Source organism: Sander vitreus, chromosome 5, assembly GCF_031162955.1.
Source record: "Sander vitreus isolate 19-12246 chromosome 5, sanVit1, whole genome shotgun sequence".
Classification (NCBI taxonomy): domain Eukaryota; kingdom Metazoa; phylum Chordata; class Actinopteri; order Perciformes; family Percidae; genus Sander; species Sander vitreus.
The window spans coordinates 29,135,551-29,158,387 of record NC_135859.1 but is presented as its reverse complement, the minus strand read 5'-3'; the positions used below and the strand labels follow the sequence as shown (position 1 = coordinate 29,158,387).

At 40.0% G+C, this 22,837-nt stretch overlaps 1 protein-coding gene across 1 annotated transcript in view; it reads right to left on the bottom strand.

The window, feature by feature from the left end:
* The window catches only part of adamts3 (ADAM metallopeptidase with thrombospondin type 1 motif, 3), a 158,665-nt gene that overhangs the window by 119,002 nt on the left and 16,826 nt on the right, over positions 1–22,837 (bottom strand). Inside the window, exon 4 of the mRNA XM_078251404.1 lies at positions 9,351–9,507. Within this exon, the coding sequence (XP_078107530.1) occupies positions 9,351–9,507 (157 nt within the window). The remainder of the gene's footprint in view (positions 1–9,350; positions 9,508–22,837) is intronic.

Below are 22,837 nucleotides of genomic sequence, written 5' to 3'. Positions count from 1 at the left end.
TGTGTGTGTGTGTGTGTGTGTGTGTGTGTGTGTGTCAGATGTGTGTGACAGATTGAAAAAATATACACTTATGGAGGATGATACAGTACGTGGGCTGCATGTTAACATGAGGTATTGTGTGATTGTTTTTGTGTGATAACCTGACAATTAAAGGCACTCTATGTATTATTAGAGTTAAACTATTATCAATTAATTGTTAATAATTCAAATTTTTACCATTTTCTGCCCTTTATAAGAATACACTTTTAATGAAGTTGAGAAAAACAAAAACAAAAAATGACATATTCATTGATTCAAAAGCAATTAGTTAGCAATAGTTGCAGACACATATATTATCATAAAGCATCAGTGGTACTGTTAGCCCTAGTGTCCCTGATGAAGACTACATGATCCATAAACCATTTGCTTGTCTTGTCTGTGCTCGGCTTTGTTGATAAGATACACATTGCCATATAAGGAACAAGATATTGTGGCATAGAAATGCCAGATGTCAGTTTTTCCATTACATTGTTTGTACACCAGAGAGCACTGACAAGTTTGTTTTTCTTATTTTACCAATTTTAAGGAATCCTTGTAAAAACAGTATTTGTTTATATAATGTAATTATTTGAAAAATAAAATATTGGCAGGTGTAGTGTTTATTTTAAAACTGTAAAATATCCATATTGGAAATTGATCAGGCTTTGATGTTAAAATGCTAAATATTTTATTTTGAAATGTTTTGGTTCTTTCATCACCTACGGTGCCAAATGATGATTTCTACTAAATGGTTCATTTTGAGTCATAAAGTTAATGTGAACATCAGTGTTCACACATCATTTTTAATGTTTTGTATTAACAGCAATGCTCTTCTTATTGTCTGTATTGGATTGCTGCAATTAAAATAATACACTGTAGTGCTCCAGCTGCCTATTTCTATACTAAGACTAATCAATATAGCTGCACACTATCTGGCCACAATTTCTAAAGTAGGTGAGATTCTTTTAAGCCATACACCCGGCAGTAGCATATTACAAAAGAAATGCAAGAAAGATGTCATTTTTTTGGTCATGTCACATACTATAACTGTCTTAATATGATTTATAGAAGAGGGAAATAAAAACATTAAAAACTACTACTACTAGGTGGACAAAAACATTTGTTTTTATTACTTTTGTCAATTTCTTTAGATACATGAATGACAACAGTGTACTTTTCAGCTAGATGAGCACATCCAACTGAGTCTTTACTCCCCCAAGCATCCAGAGGAATTGATTAATGTATTAATTAATTAATTAATCTAAAACTGGCTTTTTCCAAACACTTTGAGGTGTGTGAAACTGACTGGAGCTTCCCAAGAGAAACAACGACAGGGAGCAGAAACCTGGAAACTTCACTCACCAGAACAGAAAGTGGTGGGGCGACATTGACGACACAGGTGTTGTCAGCAACGCAATCACACTCACATTCACTTTGTGATTCCAGGCACGTTTTCCATTTGTTTGTAGTAATTCAGGCTGCAGAAAAATGCCTTTGCTCACAGTGAGAATCTCTTCTCCTTTGTCGGAGGGTTCCTTTGAGCTGTTCATGAGTCAAATCAAATCATAAGTTTTCACACCGAGAGTAACAGATAGCGTTCACAGGATGGGAATGATTGATTTCTTGTCAGGATAGACAGAGCACTGACGTGTGATCCGTATGAGATTTGTGGCTCAGAAAGTCTGCAACATGGTTTAATTTTGTAACTGATGTACAAACACTCATTTAATTTGTCCGCCATGTTGTCATGGAATTATACATTTTCAAATGTCCTTATTTATTATTGGAGTCCTCTAGAGTACTCTAAGGACACACATCTTCTCATTTTCCCAGAGACATGATTCCCAGATAACTAACATAACTACAGACATGATACACCTATTTTTAGTTATGTAACTCACACTATCTGATGTTTGTGGATAAACATCCTTAAATCCACATTAGAAACTAAAACATCATAAGAAGGTTTTATGGTAAATATCTTAGCTTTCAAATATGCACATTACGATATGTAAGACTCCTTTTCAGATAAATATCTCTTCCATGAATAAAACTGTTGATCCAGGGGAGCTCTGTAAAGAAACAATGTGCTGGATGATTATTAGCACCTTTCCATGTTTAATCCTCTCGCTTCCATTTGCTTTCTTTGGCATCTCATATCATCTCATAATTTGTTTTATAGGAAAACAGAAAATGCTCACAGCTGTTTTACTTGCAGGAGTGTCAGCAGAATACAGTTTATATTAACTGAATTGTTAAAACTGAGAAATTAAGCAAAAGCGTTGAGAATTATTTATTCAGAATCTTGTTCCACAAGCGGCGGGATAATCTTTTGTTATAGGCGCGGCTGCAGCAGGCACAATTCCCACAGACAAGGTGACGTTAACAAAAGTTGAGAATACTCCCTCACCATCAGCTGAAAGCGAAAGTCAACCTGAATCAAAAACCATGCTGAAAAATACAATATGTGGCTGAAAGTATGTGGGCATCCACCAATTCTTCAGTCTTGTAGGTCCTTTTCTGTTTCAACATGACTATGCACCAGAGCACAAAGCCTAGTCCATAAAAAAATGTACATCATGAACAACTTGAGTGGCCTGCAGAAAGCCCTGAGCTCAACATCTGTAGGATGAACTGAATCACCAACTAACCCTTGCAATTAAAAAATGCATTAATATGGGTTTGTTGTGTCATGAAACAATGAAAACTGACCCAAAAAAGCTATTGTTCTCAGTCCTAAGGCTTGTCAAATGCCAAAACACTGCAAAGCTGTTAAAAAAAACAAAATGAAAAGATTGAAAGTTTGGAGATTAAGATTGTTTCATCAACCGCAGTTTCCAAGGTCAAGAATGAACTTTCAATCTCAACTGTTAAGCCAACATGGATAAGAAGTCCTTAAACTGCTCAGAAAAGAGATTTCATTCTTGACGTTGGAAATACAGCTTACAGTACTAGCTTTTTCTCACGGCCAACCGGAAGAGGACGACTGGAGTGGTATATGATTACTTTATTGTAGGGCTGGGCGATATGGAGAAAATCAAAGATCGTGATATTTTTTACCAAATACCTCGATATCAATATTGCCACGATATTGTAGGGTTGACAAAAGTACTTACAAAATGAGATTTGTGATAAATAATCATCAGTAATGTGGTTATATATTAACTAAGTGGGTAAAGGGAAATAAAAGAACAGCTAGAACAGTCTGGTAAGTTCAGAAAACTACATCACTTTACTGTAATATAGCTTGTAAAACCAGAAAAAGACAACACTTGTGCCATATTACAATATCCTGATATCCAAAATCTAAGACGATATCTAGTCTCATATCAGGATATGGATATGATATCGATATATTGCCCAGCCCTACCTTATTGCAACAGCTGTGGTGAACACTACACAGTTGAAACATCAAGGACACCTGGACCACAGACTGAAAGAGCACCAGGAGCAGACATAACCAGCCATTTGTGATCATCAGACCAAAACCAGTCACCAGCATCGACTGGGAGGGGGTTAAAGGGCTGTCAACCAGGAGCCGAGAAGGAACTGCAGAAAATCCAGGGCTCGACAGTAACAGTTGCCCGGTTGCCCTTGGCAACCAGATTGAGTCAATTGGCAACCCTTTTGTGGCCTCTGTTTGCCTCCTTTACCAACCACCTGTTCAATATTTGTATTGTCTTAATATATAAAAACAAATCAAAACTGGAAAATCTTATTAAGTCAATATTTCATTCGGTTGTCTCCGTAAAGCTTAAACACTACGTTCATGCGCAAAATCTAAGACAATATCTAGTCTCATATCACGATATGGATATATTGCCTAGCCCTACCTTTTCGGAACAGCTGTGGTGAACACTACACAGTTAAAACATCAAGGACACCACAGACTGAAACAGCAAAAAGAGCTGAAAGAGCTGAGGAGTAACTGCAGAAAAAAAGCTGAAGGAGGCCATTCCCACCCTATACTTGAGAACGCCCCCTAAACAGAGGACAGAGACGATCTGCTCTGCAAAACTTTCTCGTTGCTTGTCACCGGGAAGCCAATGGCGACGCAATTGATATGCAATTTCCTCAGCATCTTTATTTTCACATACACCACCTGCACTCGATCCAACTCTCAGGCTTCAACAGGAAACAAGAGGTGCTGAAAAAAACAGCTCATTAACCACACACACACACCTCTGAGATCAGGAGGATGGAAAGCAACGATCCTTCCGTCTCCCTCTCTGCTACAGTGAAGCCTTTTAAAAGTGGATGTTGACTTGACCCTACCTGCAGAAAGAAACCCGGCACTGTCTAAGTGTAAATTCACAGAAAGTATAGTATATATAGTAAACAATTAGATGCCATGTTCACAGTATAATTGATACTGAAGACATCCGTTCAAACGTGTTTGTAAGTTGAGTGTTCAATTCTTGTGTGAAGTATGCCTTGGAACTCATACACAAATGATGATCTTTTACAGATTAGATAAACAAAAGTCAGAAAAACTGTTTCCTGAAATAAAGTGTTAGGGAAAGTGCCCTTGAATCCTACATAATAACACACCTGACAGCTGCCGAGTACACCTGCTTGAGCAATTCCACCCTCTGAGCAGCTCCTCAACGGCAGGATGTGCCTTGCTCAGAGGCATTACAGCAGTGCTTGTTATAGAAGAGAGGAATTACTCCTCCACTCCATCACTCAGAGGGAGTCTGGATAAAACAATCTTACAATCATCTAGTCACCGGACGTGACAGAGACCAGATTGGGTCAAGGTATGACATCCAATCAAACACCAACATATCACATGAGAGGAGCACAGCCGAGACAGCAGTGATGGCTCTGCTGTACACTGCAAATAATCTTCCACCAGCACCTACCAGGATCAAACACTTTATTAGAGAGCGAGAGAAAGAGAGAGAAGAAGAAGGTGCTATTGTTTTTCACCTGTTTGGTAAAGGTACTTTATTGTCACATACACATACATACATGTAGCGAAATTCATTCTCTGCAGGGAGCAGCGAGCATCCCTCAAGGGAACAGTGGGCAGCCATTTACAGGGGACCAACGGGGACCAACTCCAGATCTTATCACTGACTACAGAACCTAGTACATGTTTTTTGATGGTGGGGGAAACTGGAGCACCTGTAGGAAACCCACACAAACACAGGGAAAACATACAAACTGGATTTGAACCCAGAACCTTGGTGCTGTGAGGCCACAGTGACAACCATTGGGCCACCATGCTGCCTTGTTAGATTGCTTAATGTAATATCCAGAACGTAACGGTCGCAAGTTACCATTTACTTTTATTTTCAAACGGGAAGCAGGTTTCGGGTGAAAGTCTTGTTTTTTTCTGACCCATCCACCAGCACAGTATACTTCGTCACCTTACTTCCTGCCTTGCTTCCGTCATTACTACGGCTACTAAAGGGCGCCGCCACTATAAACGTACTTAAATATGAATTGCAATCGCTGCATGAACAAACTTATATGCCTTTTTTTAATTCAAATTAAAAAGTAATTTAATGTCACTGTTTAACAGTTCTAAAACAACAACAACTAAAGGTAGAAAAAACAGACCAAAAGTTATAAGTTGTTTTCCACATGTTAAATTAACATTTAAACTACCGCAATGCTCTTTGACATAGACCAGAGGAATCTCCTTCTTAATTATTTATATAAAAATACTATAAGCTTAATATTGCAATTAGTTAAAAAATAATGGTTTATCTGAGATTTCTCATTTTTTACATGAGGAATTGCTCTAAATACAATGATATCCATGAGCCTCAGCAGCAATTGCTACTGTGAAGTAACCAGCCAGAGGCACAAATTTGAGCTGTAGCATTTTTCCGAATGCAACGTCATTGCAATCAGGAACAAAACACTGTGAAAGTGCTGCAGAATTCATCAAAAATGACTGGCTTCTTTTGCATTATTCTTTTTACCGTGTGGCTCGTTCATGTACTACTGCTGTGACATTTTCCTCACCCTTGCTGTTATATAACGAGCGCCACGCCAACATGCCACTGTGTCAAGAAGTGGCTCTGTGCTGTTGCACTCTCCACCTCTATCTCCCCTGTCTCTTCCTTTGTCCATTAGGAAGCATTACACAATATATAGATAGCAGTGCAACGTGATAGCCAAATAAAAGCATCAAAATTATGAATTACAACTTAAAAATAAATTTTTCAACACAGAGGGTAACAGTGTGCGTATATGTTGTTGGTTTACATATTTCTTAGACAAATATCATTCAGGAAACCTATGAGATCTGTATAATAAGACAGGAAGAGGCTTGATTCTTACAACAGCAGCAGATCAGGTCATCTCCTTTCGCTATCATACTCGACCAGGTAAGCTGTTCATTGCCTGTGCCTACCATGTAACGGCTGTAAACACATATCAGGTGTTAAGGTGTTAACTGAAGAAATGTTGCCGCAGCAAAATATAAATCTGCTGAAAGTGGAACCAGTGAGCCACTGACAGCGTATTGTGTTGTAAGTGAAAAGGTTAAGCAATGACTCTTTAAGAGTCACTCACATCAGTAAAAAAATGTATCACTGCACACCACATTTTTTACCACATCTGGATGTTTTGTGGTGCTTAATGTAAAATACATGAGAGAAGAAGAAGAAGAAGAAGAAGAAGAAGAAGAAGAAGAAGAAGAAGAAGAAGAAGAGGTAACAGTGGGGAGTCTAGCTTTCCCTAAACACATAAAGGGATGAGATTTAACATGTTCATGGTATTACTTCATGGCTATACTGTATGTTCAGACTAATTGGCTGATCCTCTGCCTGTCACTGCGGATGATGAAAAGCTTCTCTACATTTACAACTTTGGTTGTTACATCCTGATTGTACATTCTGATTGCTGTTATTAAAATAATTTCTTTCCACTTTCTTGCATTCACAGAATCTGATTTATGATGGCTTCACACACCAACAACCACCTGTAATCACTATAATCAGTGCAGCTTTACACTGAATCTTTTTTTCCTTCCATAATTAAAATGCAAAAGCATGTCAGAGCACAAATGGACTGCATTTATATAGCACATTTCTACCTTGATGGACAAAGCGCCTCTCATTCACACACATATTCATACACCGAAGGAGCTGCCATGCAAGGTGCTGGCCTGCCCATCGGCAGCAACTTGGGATTTAAGTTTTTATTAATTTCTTTAATTATTTTACAAATGTATATATTTTAAACAGCTTATTCATATGATTATTTTTGATTTCATAATGTCTTTTTTATTTATTCAATATTAAACACTTTCAGCCTTCTAAACATGAACACTGACAGCTGCTCCAGTTTTGTAGCTATTTTATGACATTGTTGTGACCAAAAACAATCCTTGTTTTTGTCCCTCTCATTTCTATTCATGAATTCAGATGCTCCTTAATGTATAATTAACATAATTATTTCCAGCATCAAACAAAAAATCTTGAAATGCGAATATTGATATAGCAATTTTCACAGCTTGTGGGCCAGTCTGTGGAGGAAAAAATAGAAACTAAAATGTAGTTTTGGAATTATAAATTGAGCAGCAGATTGCCTGATTGACTCAAGGGTTGACTAAGTTTCAGTCTGCGATGGCATGAAAAAGGTTTCCATAGCAGCAATCAGGGCAAATCTCTCCACTGGCAGATGATCTGAAATGTCAAATGAAGTGCAACACTTAGAGAGTCTGTCAGAAGCTGCTGTGACAAGGTTCAGACACTAATACAAGCATCATACTGCCATGCATTCATTAAGACAGTTCAGTTTTTAGCGCTGTTCACACCACAGCCGAGTCCAGATGGACTGCGGCACAGTCAAGTACAATTACCATTAAACAGATTGGGACCCACAGTGAAAGGTTTTCTTAACCTTGTTTGTTTTAAAGCGCCCATATTATGCTCATTTTCAGGTTCATAATTGTATTTTAAGGTTGTACCAGAATAGGGTTACATGGTTTAATTTTCAAAAATCACCATATTTGTGTTGTACTGCACAGCTCTCTCTCACTGCTGCAGATCCTCTTTTTACCTGGTCTCTGTTTTAGCTACAGAGTGAGACCTCTTTTCTTCTTCTTCTGTACTATCTTTGATTGCACTCGCACATGTGCAGTAGCTCAGATGTAGATCATGTCAGCTAGCTAGCTCCATAGACAGTAAAAGAAAGGCTGTTTCTGAATACATTTCCATTTTCATGACTCCTTACAGCCAAATGATAAATGAATCAAAATCTTTTCTGGGCACAGATCTCCTTCACAGTGGATGTGATGCATCACTCTACATATTTCCGTCAGCAGCAACAGTGACATTGAGGGCAAGCTGGTTATTTAGGGAAATCAGTGACAGCTGTTAGCATTCATAATAATAGTACAAGCAATAGCAGCAGTAGCAGTATAAGCACATTAGTTATTTGTGTAACAAAAATCTACTTAAAGGGTCACTTACTGGCTTTATTTGAGCTTTTAACTGCATCTCATGGTCATCATTAGCAAATGGAACTGGGTCTGTTTTCAAGTGTGGAACGCAATCTCCTGAATGAATCCTACTCACTATTGCAAACCATGAGATGTAATATAAAACTTCAAGAAAGTTAATAAGTCGACCTCTTTTCATAGAAGGTCTCCCATGTTTGCAGTGGGTACTGTAGTTGTAGATGCAACAGAAACTGGTTTTGAGAGAAACCTGGCCAGGATGTTTTTTATTTCCTATGAGGGTGGAAGAAGAGGAGCGCTTGTTGTTTTCTTGTGTGCTGCCCATACGGGTGGTGGCGCTCCTTTCAGTCAAGTTTATGTGGCTTTACCCGCCCTCCAGAGATTTAGTATAATGAAGTACAAGTCCTTGTGTGATATGTGAACTGGAAAGCAGGACCTTCATTGTTGTTTTTTATTTATTTAGTTTTTGTGTATTGCATTGTTAAGTGATAATGTTAACTGATTTTTTATTTCCACTCTGAACAGCTTAAGAAAAGTCAGTTGGTTTTTTTCACATATGGTCGTGATGTTTGAGGCTGACAGCAGATACGGCAACTAGCAAGAGAGTAACTATCATATGACACAGGTCACTGAGTTGAATTAAGTATTGATTATATTATTATAAAAAAAGATTACTTAAGATTGACTATCGAACCCTAAATATAACTCCTAAACTCCTTAATCTGCAAGATTAAACCAGACAGAAAGTCACATTATAAACGGACCAGTGGTAGTAAAAAAAAGTAGTGTTGCAATAATCATAAAAACAGCAGCAGTAGTAGAAGTGGTAGTAGTAAAAGCTATACTTGTAAGACCCTCTGGACTGCTATCTCTCCCAGGAGCAGTAAAACATTGTGGTTGTGCATCCTACCTTGTAGCTGGTAGTCCACAGAGATGTCAGAGGGAGCCTGCACCAGAGCCGACCTGCGGTAAACCACGTGGACCCGGCCCTGGTCCTCCAGCTCCTGAGTCCCCATCTCCAGCGGCTCGATGAAGTACTCGTCTGACTCGGTGCGGATCATCCCAGCCTGCAACACAACACCAGGCCAGTGAGTGCGTGGAACCACGCTAATCGTATAGAAAGTGGACCTGCGTCTGTACTCAGAGGAAAAAGTACAAAATATGGAAAGTTCTGGAAACTTGCTCTTACATCGGCAAATAAGAGGCATTAGACTTTTTAATATCCTACCATAATCAACCATGATCTGTTAAGCACCAACACACTTATGCTTATAAAAGGTCACAAATCGAGATAATTATTGCATTGAACTGTGATAGTATTTTGGATTTTAGCATTGATTTTGTACAGACAGCGTTAGTTGCGCCAGCAGTCGTTGATAATCCTCTCTGTATCGTTCTCAGTTAGGTAGATGTGCCACCCAGGAAAACTCAACAGAACGAAGAAGAGATGGAAGAGATTAAACATAGTATCTTCAACAAAATCTGTTTTTCTTTAGGTATATATATATATGCAGCAAGATTCCCGAGACATCTTCTTTATCCTCTGAGATAGATTTAGATTTCCCCAGACAGACAGACGACATACTGGCAACATGATGTCCTAGCAACAAACGATGCATAAAATATATGAAACGACAGATGTGCTAATGTAATATTTAGTCATTTATTCAAGAGATAATGTTTCTAAGTACTAATTGCCTGCTTACATGTATTTGGGTCTTTCTGTTGTTTCATATTGTTTTGATTCTTTTCTGTAACTTGCAATCTATTTGCAATTATTAGCTGGTTACCCGCCTACAGTTCAAGGTGGTGATCAGAAAAGCTCATTAGTTACACATTGGAACGAAATTGCTTTGTGATCGCTACCTGCCTCCCTCAGATTTCCTGCAATAAGAAGCCTGTCATGTCTGTAGTTTAGGGTTGATATATAAAGGGTCACACACTCGCCAGCCAGCACGATGATGTACACAAACATAATGTGCACCTCATCAAATCTAAGTGATGTGCTAAAGCAGCTGTCACGTGTGTGCAAAGGCTGAGTGAAGCTTCATTAAAACACACGTTAGCATAAGTGACCTACCACTGCACTTTGCTTAAAAAGGTCCAATATGTAATACTGACAGCTAGCGTTTAAAATGGTTACTGCAGTCCTATAGTCTATATCCACGACGTTCCATTTCCAGGATTGTTCAGTTGCCGCCGGAAATTCCGTAGGATGTCCCTCTTTTCGGCCGGATGTCTGTTACCTTCTGCTTTCTTTGTGTTGTAATTTAAACTTGGGTCGATTTATAAGGACTATGGTTAACTGATCAATGATGATTAAATCCATAGCTAAACTACCTGTCCAATCTGAGTTTTCTGTTGCATGACTAAAACAACCTTTAAATGTACACAAATGTTCCACCAAAACAAGTTCCTTGCCGATGATGTTTTGCAGCGGCACCGTGGCTCCGTCCCAGAGCTTAGCACTGTCTAAGACGATTGTGATTGGTTTAAAGAAATGCCAATAAACCAATTTACGTTTTTCTCCCATCCAGGAATGCAGTGTGGACTAGCCAGACCCTGTGGAGGTAGGTCTGGCAATGCAAGACTACTGCAGTCCAAATACTGGAGAGAGTCGTCTCCCCGGCCCCCTCCACCCCAGACTCGAAGTTCATGGGGGTTGCCAGGTTGCGTACGCTAAATCCAACGTCCCACAATGTCAATGTTAGCTTGATTCTTGTCTCGCATTGCCAAACATTACTCCACAGCGAATGGAATATGTTTACGGTTACAAAAGCCCGTGCTCTTGCGGAGCTCTGTAGCCTACTCGGCTACACCTTTTTTTTTTGTGCCTGAAACGTTAACAACAACGACCACTAAAAATACCTTATTTAATATTGTTTTATATCTATGAGTTAGCGTGTGTTAGCATGGCGGCATTAGCAGTGTCTCAATTTTTTTTGCCAGTAACTAATTCGAGCATATCAATGTTTGAAATGATCGAAAATGGCCACATCCCTACTACGTTAGCAGTGATATAAATTAATGAAGCTCAACTGCAAATATGTATGATCTGCTCAAAACACGTGTGAGACAAGAGGAAGAAACACGAATGAATTAATGTTCAACAGCAACGTTCATCCTTTAGAGAGCTACTGTACTGTGCACCTGTGCAGTAGACAGAGCCACCTCTCACAGAGCTCCAGAGGAATTTGTTTGAGTTCTCGGCCAGCCAGCCGGTCCAGCCTCCACTGCTGCATCTCCGCAAGCCATACCTCGCTCTGGCCTCTCCACTTACACTCTGTTGGACTGTGCACATATGGTGCTTTGCAACCAACACGCACACTGAACTCGTTTCCAACTCCCTTAGTACCCCAATCTCTCCTCCTATTTTCACACACTACTGGCTAGACTCCAATTTAAGTTCTTACTCTAGTTTGAAAATGTAACTTTGAACACATTAATAGAATAATCATGTACTGAGGTTAAAATTAAATTAAAAGTTTCGGCATCCAAACTACCTTTAATCTGTGCAGCAGGTGAAAAGACATTGTCACCCAAGTAGTCTTGCATTGCCAGCCCTTCCTCTGGCTAGTCCACACAGTATTCCGGGATGGGAGAAAAACGTGCTCTGGTTAATTGGAATTTATTTAAACCAATCACAATCGTCTTGGGCGGGGCTAAGCTCTGGACGGAGCCATGGTGCCGCTGCAAAATAGCCTCGGAAGGAACTTGTTTTGGTTGAACGTGTACGTTCAAAAGTTGTTTTAGTCGTGCAACAGAAAATTCAGATTGGACAGATAGTCTAGCTAACTGTTCAAACTGTTGTTTGTTCAAGTTTAAGAGGAGGTTTTTTTCTGGTTTACTCCTCGCCAAAGTATTCTTACCAGGTTATAATGCGTACGAATGTAACGTACGCCATATTAAAACTTGATGATTATTTGAGCTGCCACCTGTCACTTGGCATCATTGCTCATCATGGGGGTTAACATGAGGAGTTTCAAACTTAAAAAGCACCAAATATGTTGAAAATGCATCTGCTCGGGACTAAAATGTATTTATTTCCTTCAGCAAAGCTCTGCTTTAACATTAAACGATAAGATGACTTGCTGAATACACCTGTTGCATCCTGTTGAGTTCTTGTAAACAAACATCCGGCTCCTCTGACAAAAAGAATTACATTTCCACGACTAACCACATGTTGGTTATTATGCAACTGAATCCCAACAAAGTCTCAAGTGTATGTAGTACGTTGCCAAGAAAATTCGCAGTGGGGAGGATGTAGATACATACTCAAAGAAAATTTAAATGACGGAGAATTTACAGCGGGACAAGTGTTTATCTTCAAATTAATTCTGTATTTGACAGCTATGATGAAAGCTAGAGGTTATCAGAACATGAACGGGTGTAATGCATGGAATGAATACAGAATAGGAGAGATCTAATGATCTTTCACACGTCTTCTTTATCAAAGACAACAGCATCTCCCACAGTGAATACAGTGCTATCAGAAAGAGAACTTAATGTTGATGAGGTTCATGTGGGGGAACATTTTTCTTGCAGGGGCATTTCTAGGACTTGAGTAGATTTGGGGCTTAGCCTGGACCCATTTAAATAAACTGAATGTAATGCAAAACACAGATTGGCTTGCCCAGCTTGTTAATAACCAGTGTATGTTCATTTTAGCTGACCAGTTTGCAGATGTTATTTAGATGGCACCACTATTTGGCCTAATCATAACTGGCCTGACAACCCAAAGGCCAAGGTTTTGTTTCCAGATTAGTTTGGTGACTTATGATGCATTGGGTCTGGGGGTGCACCCCCAGAATTTTTTAGCATTAAACACTTCATTTCCTGCATTCTGGTGCACGTCAGACGGTTTACGCCTTGCCATCATCCATTAATACCTGACAATGGACACCTCGTCAGGCATTAACCCTTACTTAATGAATCAATAAACCCCTGGACTGTAATATTTCAGATGTGTTTGAGCAAGATTTCTGCTCATGTTCAAAGCATTATATTTCAGAAAATAATCTACCTGCACCATAGTCTGCTGTGTATTATGTGATTGCTCTGCTGATAAGGTAGATCTCAGACCTTCTGACAGACACAGAGCCCCGTTTGAGACTCTGGTCTCGGAGGTGGAAAACCGAAACTATGGCAGAAATACACGGAGCTCAAATGCGACACATCTGCCGCAGCATCTCCACAGCAGAGCGCGTCCATTACAAACCTGAAGCTGCACAGACCAGGGAAGGCGCGCTGCTCATCTCTATTTTTACAGCGAGAGTGGACACTAAAAACGACGCACAGGTCTGCTTCAGAGCTCTGTGTGTTTGAGTCTGAACCATAGACTGTAAACGTCACATCACGGGAACTTCAAACTAAATCATTTTTTGCCCTCCTAAACTTTGTGTTGATGGCATCAATGTATTAGATTTGGCTTTAATTTCTCCAAAATTACACCTTTCACAGCTTTCCTCACTTAGAGACGGTTGCTAGGTGATAGCAACAAATGATGGAGGAGCAGCATGATGGTCAGACCCCGCACGTAGCTGCCCGTTCTATTCGCCTCGGAAAAATAAACTGGACAAAGTTACAGTTCTACCATGAGTTCTAGCACAATGAAATAAGGCAACTTATGATTTTGGGGGTTTACATAGGCTGCTGTCCGGTTTCATATTTGTCAGTCAACTTTTCAAAATACATTCGGGGCTAAGCTCAAAACATTAGGGGCTGAAGCCCCGGCAAAATCGGCTGACGCCGCCTCTGTTTTCTTGTTGCCTTGTTAACTAAAACATATTTGTAGTGGGGATTCACTCCTCGATTTAGACACCTGCAGGCACCGCTTGCGGATTATAAACATTTTGTATGTCAGCATACAGTATGTTGTCAGGCTGTAATTTAGCCTGCTTAGCGATGTACCAAATCCTCACATGCACAGAGAAAAGGTCGGCTCATTATCCAGCCTGAATTATTCCTGGCATTACACCGACATACACCAAGAGAGACTTCACTGACGAGTTGATGCAGGTTATGCTATATGTTCGTCTGCTCATGTGTGATAAGTATAGCGCCATGAAGACCTGGCATTGTATGGTCGAAGTTGTAGAATAAAGTATCAGTGAGGAATCTCCGTTCAGTTGTCTGTCGACTGTTTGAGCTAACCGGCTAGCTGCTAGTTCTCTCCACCTACACCATCCACGCTACACCGTTACGCTGAAGCATTTCTTTCAAAATTAAACCAGCAGTAGAACAGAGAGATCTGAATCTCTACTCTCACACACATACACACACCTATTAAAGCGCCTCTTCGGGTGAAGGTGGGATTTTGACGCTGTTCAAACAAACTGATGGATGGATAATTGGATAAAAGTTGTGATTCTGTCCAGTGGTGCTGTTTAATTGTAAACATTTTAGGAACTATTTCAGGAGCTGGAAAGGCCACCATCTGGTAACACATGGCTGAGGCAAACTGTGCAAAGACTCCAAAAAAACGATGTCATGCAAGAGTGTATGTAATGAGATGCAGAGCTGACCTTTTAATATTGATCAAAGCGGCTCAACTGCATGACACACAACTAGAGAATGTTTAGACAAGATCAAAGATATTTCTGTGTGTAAAATAAATAACACTTTCACTGAATGATGCTGTTTAAAAGAAGTTTTTCCGTGCAATCCATGGGGATGAAAACTGGGCCAGTACAGCAAAGATCTAATCAATTTAATCAATACTGTTTTTTCTCTCCATAATTTTGAAACCTTTTCATCTCAAATTGTCTATGATGAAAAAACAGCATTTATGCACTGTGCATTTGCATTGTGCATTATGTGAACATCTAGCAGAAACATGCTTGCTGTGTCTTAACAAAGCAGAAATCCTCCCCGGGCTCAATGAGCAAGACGTTTCAGTAATCTGCGGCGCCCAAAGGAAGCTCCCACCACTTTTAATGAAATTGAGACATGAGCAATTGGATACAGTTGTCCAGGAATTAATTTTTTCATCCATCCTTGAAGCAGAGACATTGCATAAAAAGGCATTAATCTATTCCTTCTTCTTTCTGATCAGCATTCAACACACGGGGAGGAAACAAACTTCAGCTTATGAGCTGAAACTGCTTATGCATTCAGGTGAGGCTCAATGTATTAAACTGTGGAGAAAAATATTAATTTCAAGTGCCACTGTAAATTGAATGGATTAATTGCTTTATTCTACATTCATGAAGGTAAAGGTTCCCTGTGCTGTGTTTCACCATGTCTGATTAAGCCCTATTTTTTGAACTATTGGTAAATCATCGATATGATCATTTCCAATCAAATAAGCATTGCATTTCCCCACAATTCTTCTCCAAAAATCAACAGTAACGCTATCTCTTCTAATGCATCCTCTTCCATCCATAAAACACACAAGCACCCTGTGTACAGAGGCTCAGTAAACAGTGAATGCATTGGCCGTTCAAATTCATGCAAGTACACGTATTCCTGGTAGATTACGTTGTAACATGAATGCCGTAGTCAGTGGTGTAGTCTAATGTATTGTAGTGGGTATACTATACTGTATATATATATTGGCCTATATATATGGGCCAGAATCTGCCTTTGGGGAAGGGGGGGCATATCATAGTGGGGGGTCTGGGTGTCCTTCCCCAGGGAAGATTTGAGTGTTAGCAACTTCATTTTTGTTGCATTTGAATACGCTTTAATGCACCAATTTACGGTGGAAATACCTTTATTTAGCCTATGCAAAGAAAAAGAACACAGATGATAATTCAAAATATATCTATCTTAATATATATATATATATAATGGAAAGTATGTTCTTGCGTGTCATTGGGCATTTTTAAGTGGGTATATGGAAATCCTGGAGCTTTCTTATTGGGTATACTGCATATACCTGCGTATCACGTAGACTACACCACTGGCTGTAGTTCTATTGTTTACCATGCAAAGATAACATTTATGATGTTTGTTTTTAATGACATCAAACTCCTGGATCTATTCCAACCTTCAGCTTTCCATTACCTAAAGCAACACGCCCCTGCCGCTGCCCCTTAACTTTTGCTAAAGGAAAATTCACAGGATCACCAAAGTCATTAGTATCCATCCTCTGGAGACCATGAACGGCTGTACCAAATGTCACAGCAATCCTAAAGTTGTTGAGATATTTGGATCAAAGAATTGGACTGACTGAAACACAAATGAATAGACAGACATACATTCCCTGAGCCATGCAGCTAGTGCAGCTAAAACTCTTCAATTATTACCTTAAAATATGCAAAGGAATTTGACATTGCCCTGGCCCTTATTTCAGATTAATGGTGTAACAGGAACAAATTGGCTGCATATATTTGGAAAGATATTAAGTGTAAGCCTCAAGGAATTAAACACAATACTCCAAATACGCCTACTAAAATTAGAATGGTAGTACATCCAACAATTAGTAAAAAAATAACTGGAAAATATAGCCGCAAGCGTCAATTCACAGGTTCAAACCCTTAACTTTTTTCGGCTTCTCAAAACACTTTCACTTGTTACAGGTACCTTTCACTCACATTCATATATGTTTAGATCAGACTGCAGGGCCTGGGATCAAACTGCCAACCTTCTGATTGTTAGGCACACTCTACCGCCTGAGCTAATTCTTTAATTTATAGCAGCCGTGTTTTTTTCACCAATCTTGCTCATTAAATATATATATAAATCTATACCAATGTTGGTGTTTGATAGAATAAAAATTGACAAACAGTCCTTCCAGAAAAATGCAGAGTTTTCTTGTGATTGTTGCGGGCAAAAATCCTTGATTATGCGGCACGTTTTCTTAAAAAATGTGATGGAATATGGGGGATATTTATGCAATTTTATGCGATGAAATTGGGGGAACTTGCAAAAATTGCCGGAACTTGCAAAAACTGCCGTTTTATCATGGCTGGGGTTTTCCGCTTTTCGATGATGTTCACGTTGAGTAAATACGTCACTTCATAACGTTCCCATGGCAACAGGGGGAAATGGCTGTTCTTGTGTGAAGTAAACGCAACATTTTTCAACTTTCTGCTAAGATGTATGTGACTTTTTTGCAACGAAAATGCGGGGATTATGAAATCATGCAAGCCCCGCATATTTTGCGAGGAAATCGGCAATTTATGCGGCGAAAGTGCGCCGTATTTGAAAAAATGCGGCCCCCCCGCATAAATACGCGGACTTTGGCTGATTATGCATTGAATTATGCGATCGCATAATCGCGTTTTTCTGGAGGGACTGGACAAAGTTCTACTGATTTTACTGTGTTTCACATTATGCAAATTAGCCATAAAATCCATCATTGTGCACCTCTATGGTCCAAGAAGCTTTTTTTGTAGAGCACATTGAGCTGCACATGTGTGAGAAATTTCAAGTCAATCTGATTTACGGGGCGTTTTCTTTCCAAAATCGCTTTTTTGATCGTTAATTGTTTGAGTTCAGAGAGCTGGTTCTTGTGTTATTCCAAGTAGTTTAGGTCAGTGATACCAACAGTCTAAACATATAAAAGTTGAACCCACAAAGATAAGGGCATATACAAGGCTGTGAAAAAATCAGGCTTACCGCACCTTTTATTAAAGCAACACTAAAGCACTTTTCCCGCTTCGGTCCCCCTACATGTTGGAAGCGGAATTGTCCATTACATTACATTATGCAAGCATTATGCCAGGTCGGGTAGCGGATCTGTAGTTCGAATGAGACACAATGAGACATTACGACAGCGGTAATGGACAATTACGCTTCCAAACTGTAGGGGGGCCGAAGTGGGAAAAGTGATCTAGTGTTGCTTTAAGGCTGTATTTCAAAAAGTTAAAAACTAGGAGATACGCTGCATAACCTCAAACCAGTCGTTTTTTCCAATGACTAAAGATTAAATTTAATCAGATCAGTGGGGTCAACTTCAGGTGAACATGTGATTATTAGACCTGCATGGACAGTATTCACGCATCACGTCACCCTCATCCAAACAAAAGTATCATCCAGGAATCTCTTTCACAAACAAAAAACATCAGGAAAATACATCTCCAACAACTGGCTTTAAAAACACACTTAGATTAAGCAAGACTCTCAAAAACCCTCTCTGCCATCTCAATTTTGGCTTTGCAGCAGGAGGGTTTCTGATGGCTCATGTTTTGCCACCCAGTAGTCAATGTTATCCAATATCAGAGGAGACAATGGCAGGTGTCTGACAGAGGCTCAGCCTGTTAGTACCTTAACACAACCCTCAAAAAAGGGATCAAGAGTCCTGTGTTCCATCAGTTTAATATCCCCAACATCAGCCCTGGCCAAGCAGACAGCACTCGTCTGCCAAAAAAAACATATGGGATTCAGCTGAAGGGCTCCAGTTTTTCAAAAACAGTCTCTTTCAGTCTAAACTTCTTAAGGAGGTCGGAATGAACGTGCTTTCGTTCAAAAAAAAAATTGAGGTACTGCAACGTTGAAAAGAGGTCTGAATTCAGCCAGGACACTGCCACCTTTCACCCTTGGTGTTGTTCAAAGGTGTGTTTGCTTTCAAAAATGTGAGCAAACCTTCGTCATCATTACCTGCCATTTTCATCCCCAGCCTTTAAAGGAACTTTAAGGGGGAAAAATACACAAGTTAATTTCTTGTGATTTGCAGGGGAGGCAAGTAGAAACCTATTTTTGAGAATGCTTAACAATAATTAACAGAAATTTGCTAAAAATATCTCAGAAGTGTACTTAAGTCGTAAAATTAACTACATAATGAATCCTCTTATCCCCATCCTCCATAATATATTTTTTTTAGCATATCTGTGTTTGAAGTTATGCCTCTGATGTATTTAGGCAGATTTTGTTGCCTTAAGTGTTTTTTGGAACTTTTAGATATTCAAAATCAGAAAGTTTACAGATAATGAAAGCTCAAACTGGCTGCATGTTGAGAAACAATATACAAATGTATTTTAGTTCTGCCTTTTTGTGTTGCTTGACCAAACGGAGCAAACATTTACACACGGATTTGAGGAGCCGGCGAAGCGTCCACACTTGAAAACTTAAAATAAAACCTCACTCTGGTGAATGGCTCTCAATGTCCTTCTGTAACGACAACAGAAAATGTGGGCTCCTCTTAAGTTTATATAGGTCATGATTAAAAATGTTTAAACACATAAATATCAATAAAAGCACCCCGGCAGTATACACTGAACTGAAGCCTTGGCTGCTGAGGAGAAAACTGTGTGCCTCCCCTCCTGTACCTCAAACCATATACCCAAACAGCTCTGGGGTCAAGCCTCTGCAACAAGCCTTGGCTAAGTCAACAGGGAACATTAAGAACTATTAGTGAATAAAACTCTTGTGCCCGACTACAGTTCACTGCAAAGGGGAACTGGCTCACTTTCTTTTTCTAATCAAATAGGATATTTTCTTTGCTTTTTTTCTCCCTCCACGGCCGCTCCAGATATGTCAGAAGCTGTGCTCGTCCAGAACGCTCTTTTATGTCTCTAAGGCCAAAAGTTTAGGCCACTGAACCCACGTAGCTCTTAGCAAAACATTAGCATATCTTATTAGCTCATTTTGTCACTCTTCATGAATCTCAGAACTGTAAACGTTTCCTTTCGAGGTCAAGTCTTGCCAGAGGAGTTTGAGGAGGAGGTATTAAAACTGCCGGGTTGGGACTGATAGCGAAGCATCAGGAGAGCGTTTCAGTTAAAATGTCCTCCAACAGGCAGGCTTTTGCTCTGAAAGGATACTCCAACTGATGCATTACCCATCAGGACTGCAGTGTGTTTACACTCGTGAGTCTCACACACCACAGACACAGAAGTGCCTCCCCCTTTTGGCTTGCAGAGCCGATTATGCAACACATGACACACATTAAGAAGTGGCCAAGGTTTACAGAGCCTCTGGCGAGGTAAAGGTTAATATCAACAGTCAGACACCCAGTCACTGCTGTTTTCAGGTCAGCTCTGCCACTCTCTGCCTGTCTGTCTGACTGTATCTGTCAGTCTGTCGGTCCGTCTGCCAAAGCCTGCTTGAAAAAGAAGAAAATCCTCTTTCAGCAACACAGAGTAAGGAGGTTTTTGTTCCAGCTGTCCTGCTTCATGGAAACAAATGAGTGAGGCTGAAGCAGGATTTCATGGTTGCTTTAAGGTATTTCCAGGCAGCTTACAGTTTGTTTGTCATGCTGAAATAAAAGCTGGTACTTTGTGGCACGTAGATGCACTTCATGCTGCAGCTGAAAGTGCCCAAAGGTAAGATTTTTTTTCTCCCTCTCAAATTGACTCTCTCATTGACGCTGAGATTTGATGTTCCCAAATCAGAAGGAATTGGAAACACCTGGATGTCAGCATGTGTGTTGAAAGGCCTATAAGTGACTGTAAAGCCAATCACATTAACATTGTTTCACACCTAACAGCTCTGAATTAAGAAAACAGCCTGCATCACAGCTTTTCATTAAACTGTTTTCTGTGGTGTTTTGCAATATCTTCTACAGTGCTTCATATAGTTTTCTACAGTATTTTGTAATCAGTGGAGATCAAAGTGGATCTTAGGTTTTGGACAGGACTTGACAGCTTTTCATCCCCAGCAGGAAAGAATATTCAAGTTAAAGAACAGTTTTATTTTGTGATTGTAACTTACTGTATACAGTGAAACTGCATTGTAGAATTTCTGGAAATTCAATTAAAAACTATGGCTTTTTTGCCATAAAGTAGTCCAGATCATTGATTTGCAACATTACCCACAATGCCCTAGTACAAGCAGATAAACACATTATATCTACAGTATCAAGTAAAGAAAGCCTTCCTCTGCCTTAATAAAAACAATAAGTTAAACTTATTGCATTTTTTATCAAAGAATACTTATTAGTCAAACTATTTTAGCAGAGTTGAGCAGACATTAGCATGAAAGCATTACATAACATGAGGTGCTTTGAGCTCACTGTCAGCATGCTAACATGCTCAAAACAACAAAGCCAACATGCTGATGTTTAGCCATGGATGTAACATAACAACTGGATAGAGCATTCAAGGCGGAACACCATTCCTTTGAGAGTTGCTCCGAGGCGCATGAAGCCATCATGGAGCCGAAAATTACCCGGACGATCGGCACTGCTTCCGCACTGTGTGGCCCATAGATCAGGCGCACTAGAAACCTCCGTTGGCCGAGCTGGCTACTTCTGGTTAAGAACTCCGCTAACTTGTATGGGGATTAAATTACTTAATTTTGCGGCTCTTCTAGACTTTCCAAATGTTATCGAACCGAATAGATCAAATTCTGATTAGTTAAACAAGTCATTTCACGGGGGTTGTGATTCTCCAAAAAAATGTATCCACTGATTTACAGTCGTCTTTTTCGCCAGGTATGACTATGGGAAAAAGTCTTTCTGGTCCAGAGGGCATCACATTATGGGCCTTGAGTTATAGTTCCACTGTTTGGCCACTATTTTTAATTTGCTTCAAAGCCCGGCACACTTCCTGGGGGCCTGTGTTTAGCAGGTATTATGTTCCCCAATTTAGTTTAGCGTGTTAGCATGCTAACATTCACTAATTTGCACTAAACACAAAGTACAGTTGAGGTTGATTGAAATGTCCTTTGGACACGTTTAAAGGAGAATTCCGGCCAATTTTTACGTTAATCTTGATCGTTATAGCTACGTGAGTACTTTCGATAGAAAAAACCCCGACCCGAATCAGTGCAGGTAACACGGAGAAGCTGCAGCTACGTACTACAAACGTCCCCTGAGCTAAAACGGCAGTGGTCGAGGCAAGTTTTAGAGTGCCTTTGTGCCTCTTAACAGACACAAAATGCAATTAATATGTCTGTGCCACATGAACAGGGCCCTTACGTGTCAACAAGATGTGTTTTCAACTTAGACATTGTTTAAATTCACCTACCCTGGTCCTTGTATCGATCCTGCCGGTAGCTAGCTTGACCTGCTAGCTGATAGCCGTTAGCCATTAGCTGCTAGCTGCCTTCCAGTGAGTGTATTCAGACAGGCTTCTGTAATAATCATCCCAATAACAATCCACGTGGATATGTCCTCCAGAGGACAGGTCATGTGACATCTTGAAGTGTATTCCCCCCTAAAATAAACAGTAGTGCGGTAGTAGCTGTTAGCTGCTAGCTGCCCTCCGGTGAGTGTGTACAGCCAGATAGCCGTTAGCTGCTAGCTGCCGTCCGGTGAGTGTATTCAGCCAGGCTTTTGTGATAATCATCCCAATAGCGGCGGTGGTGTAGCTATGTCCTCCTGTTACTGAAGACTAGCTTTAGCTTGCGTTTGGAGCATCAACTTCATCTGCCTGTTTCCCCTCTGTCTGTCTCGTTCTTTCCAACTCTTGTGAGGCTAGTTCTTCGTCTGTATACTCGGGTTCAAATAAATAAGGATGACCATCAAACTCAAAAGGCTCTTCCGTGTGTTGTATATCTGCTATATTCTCC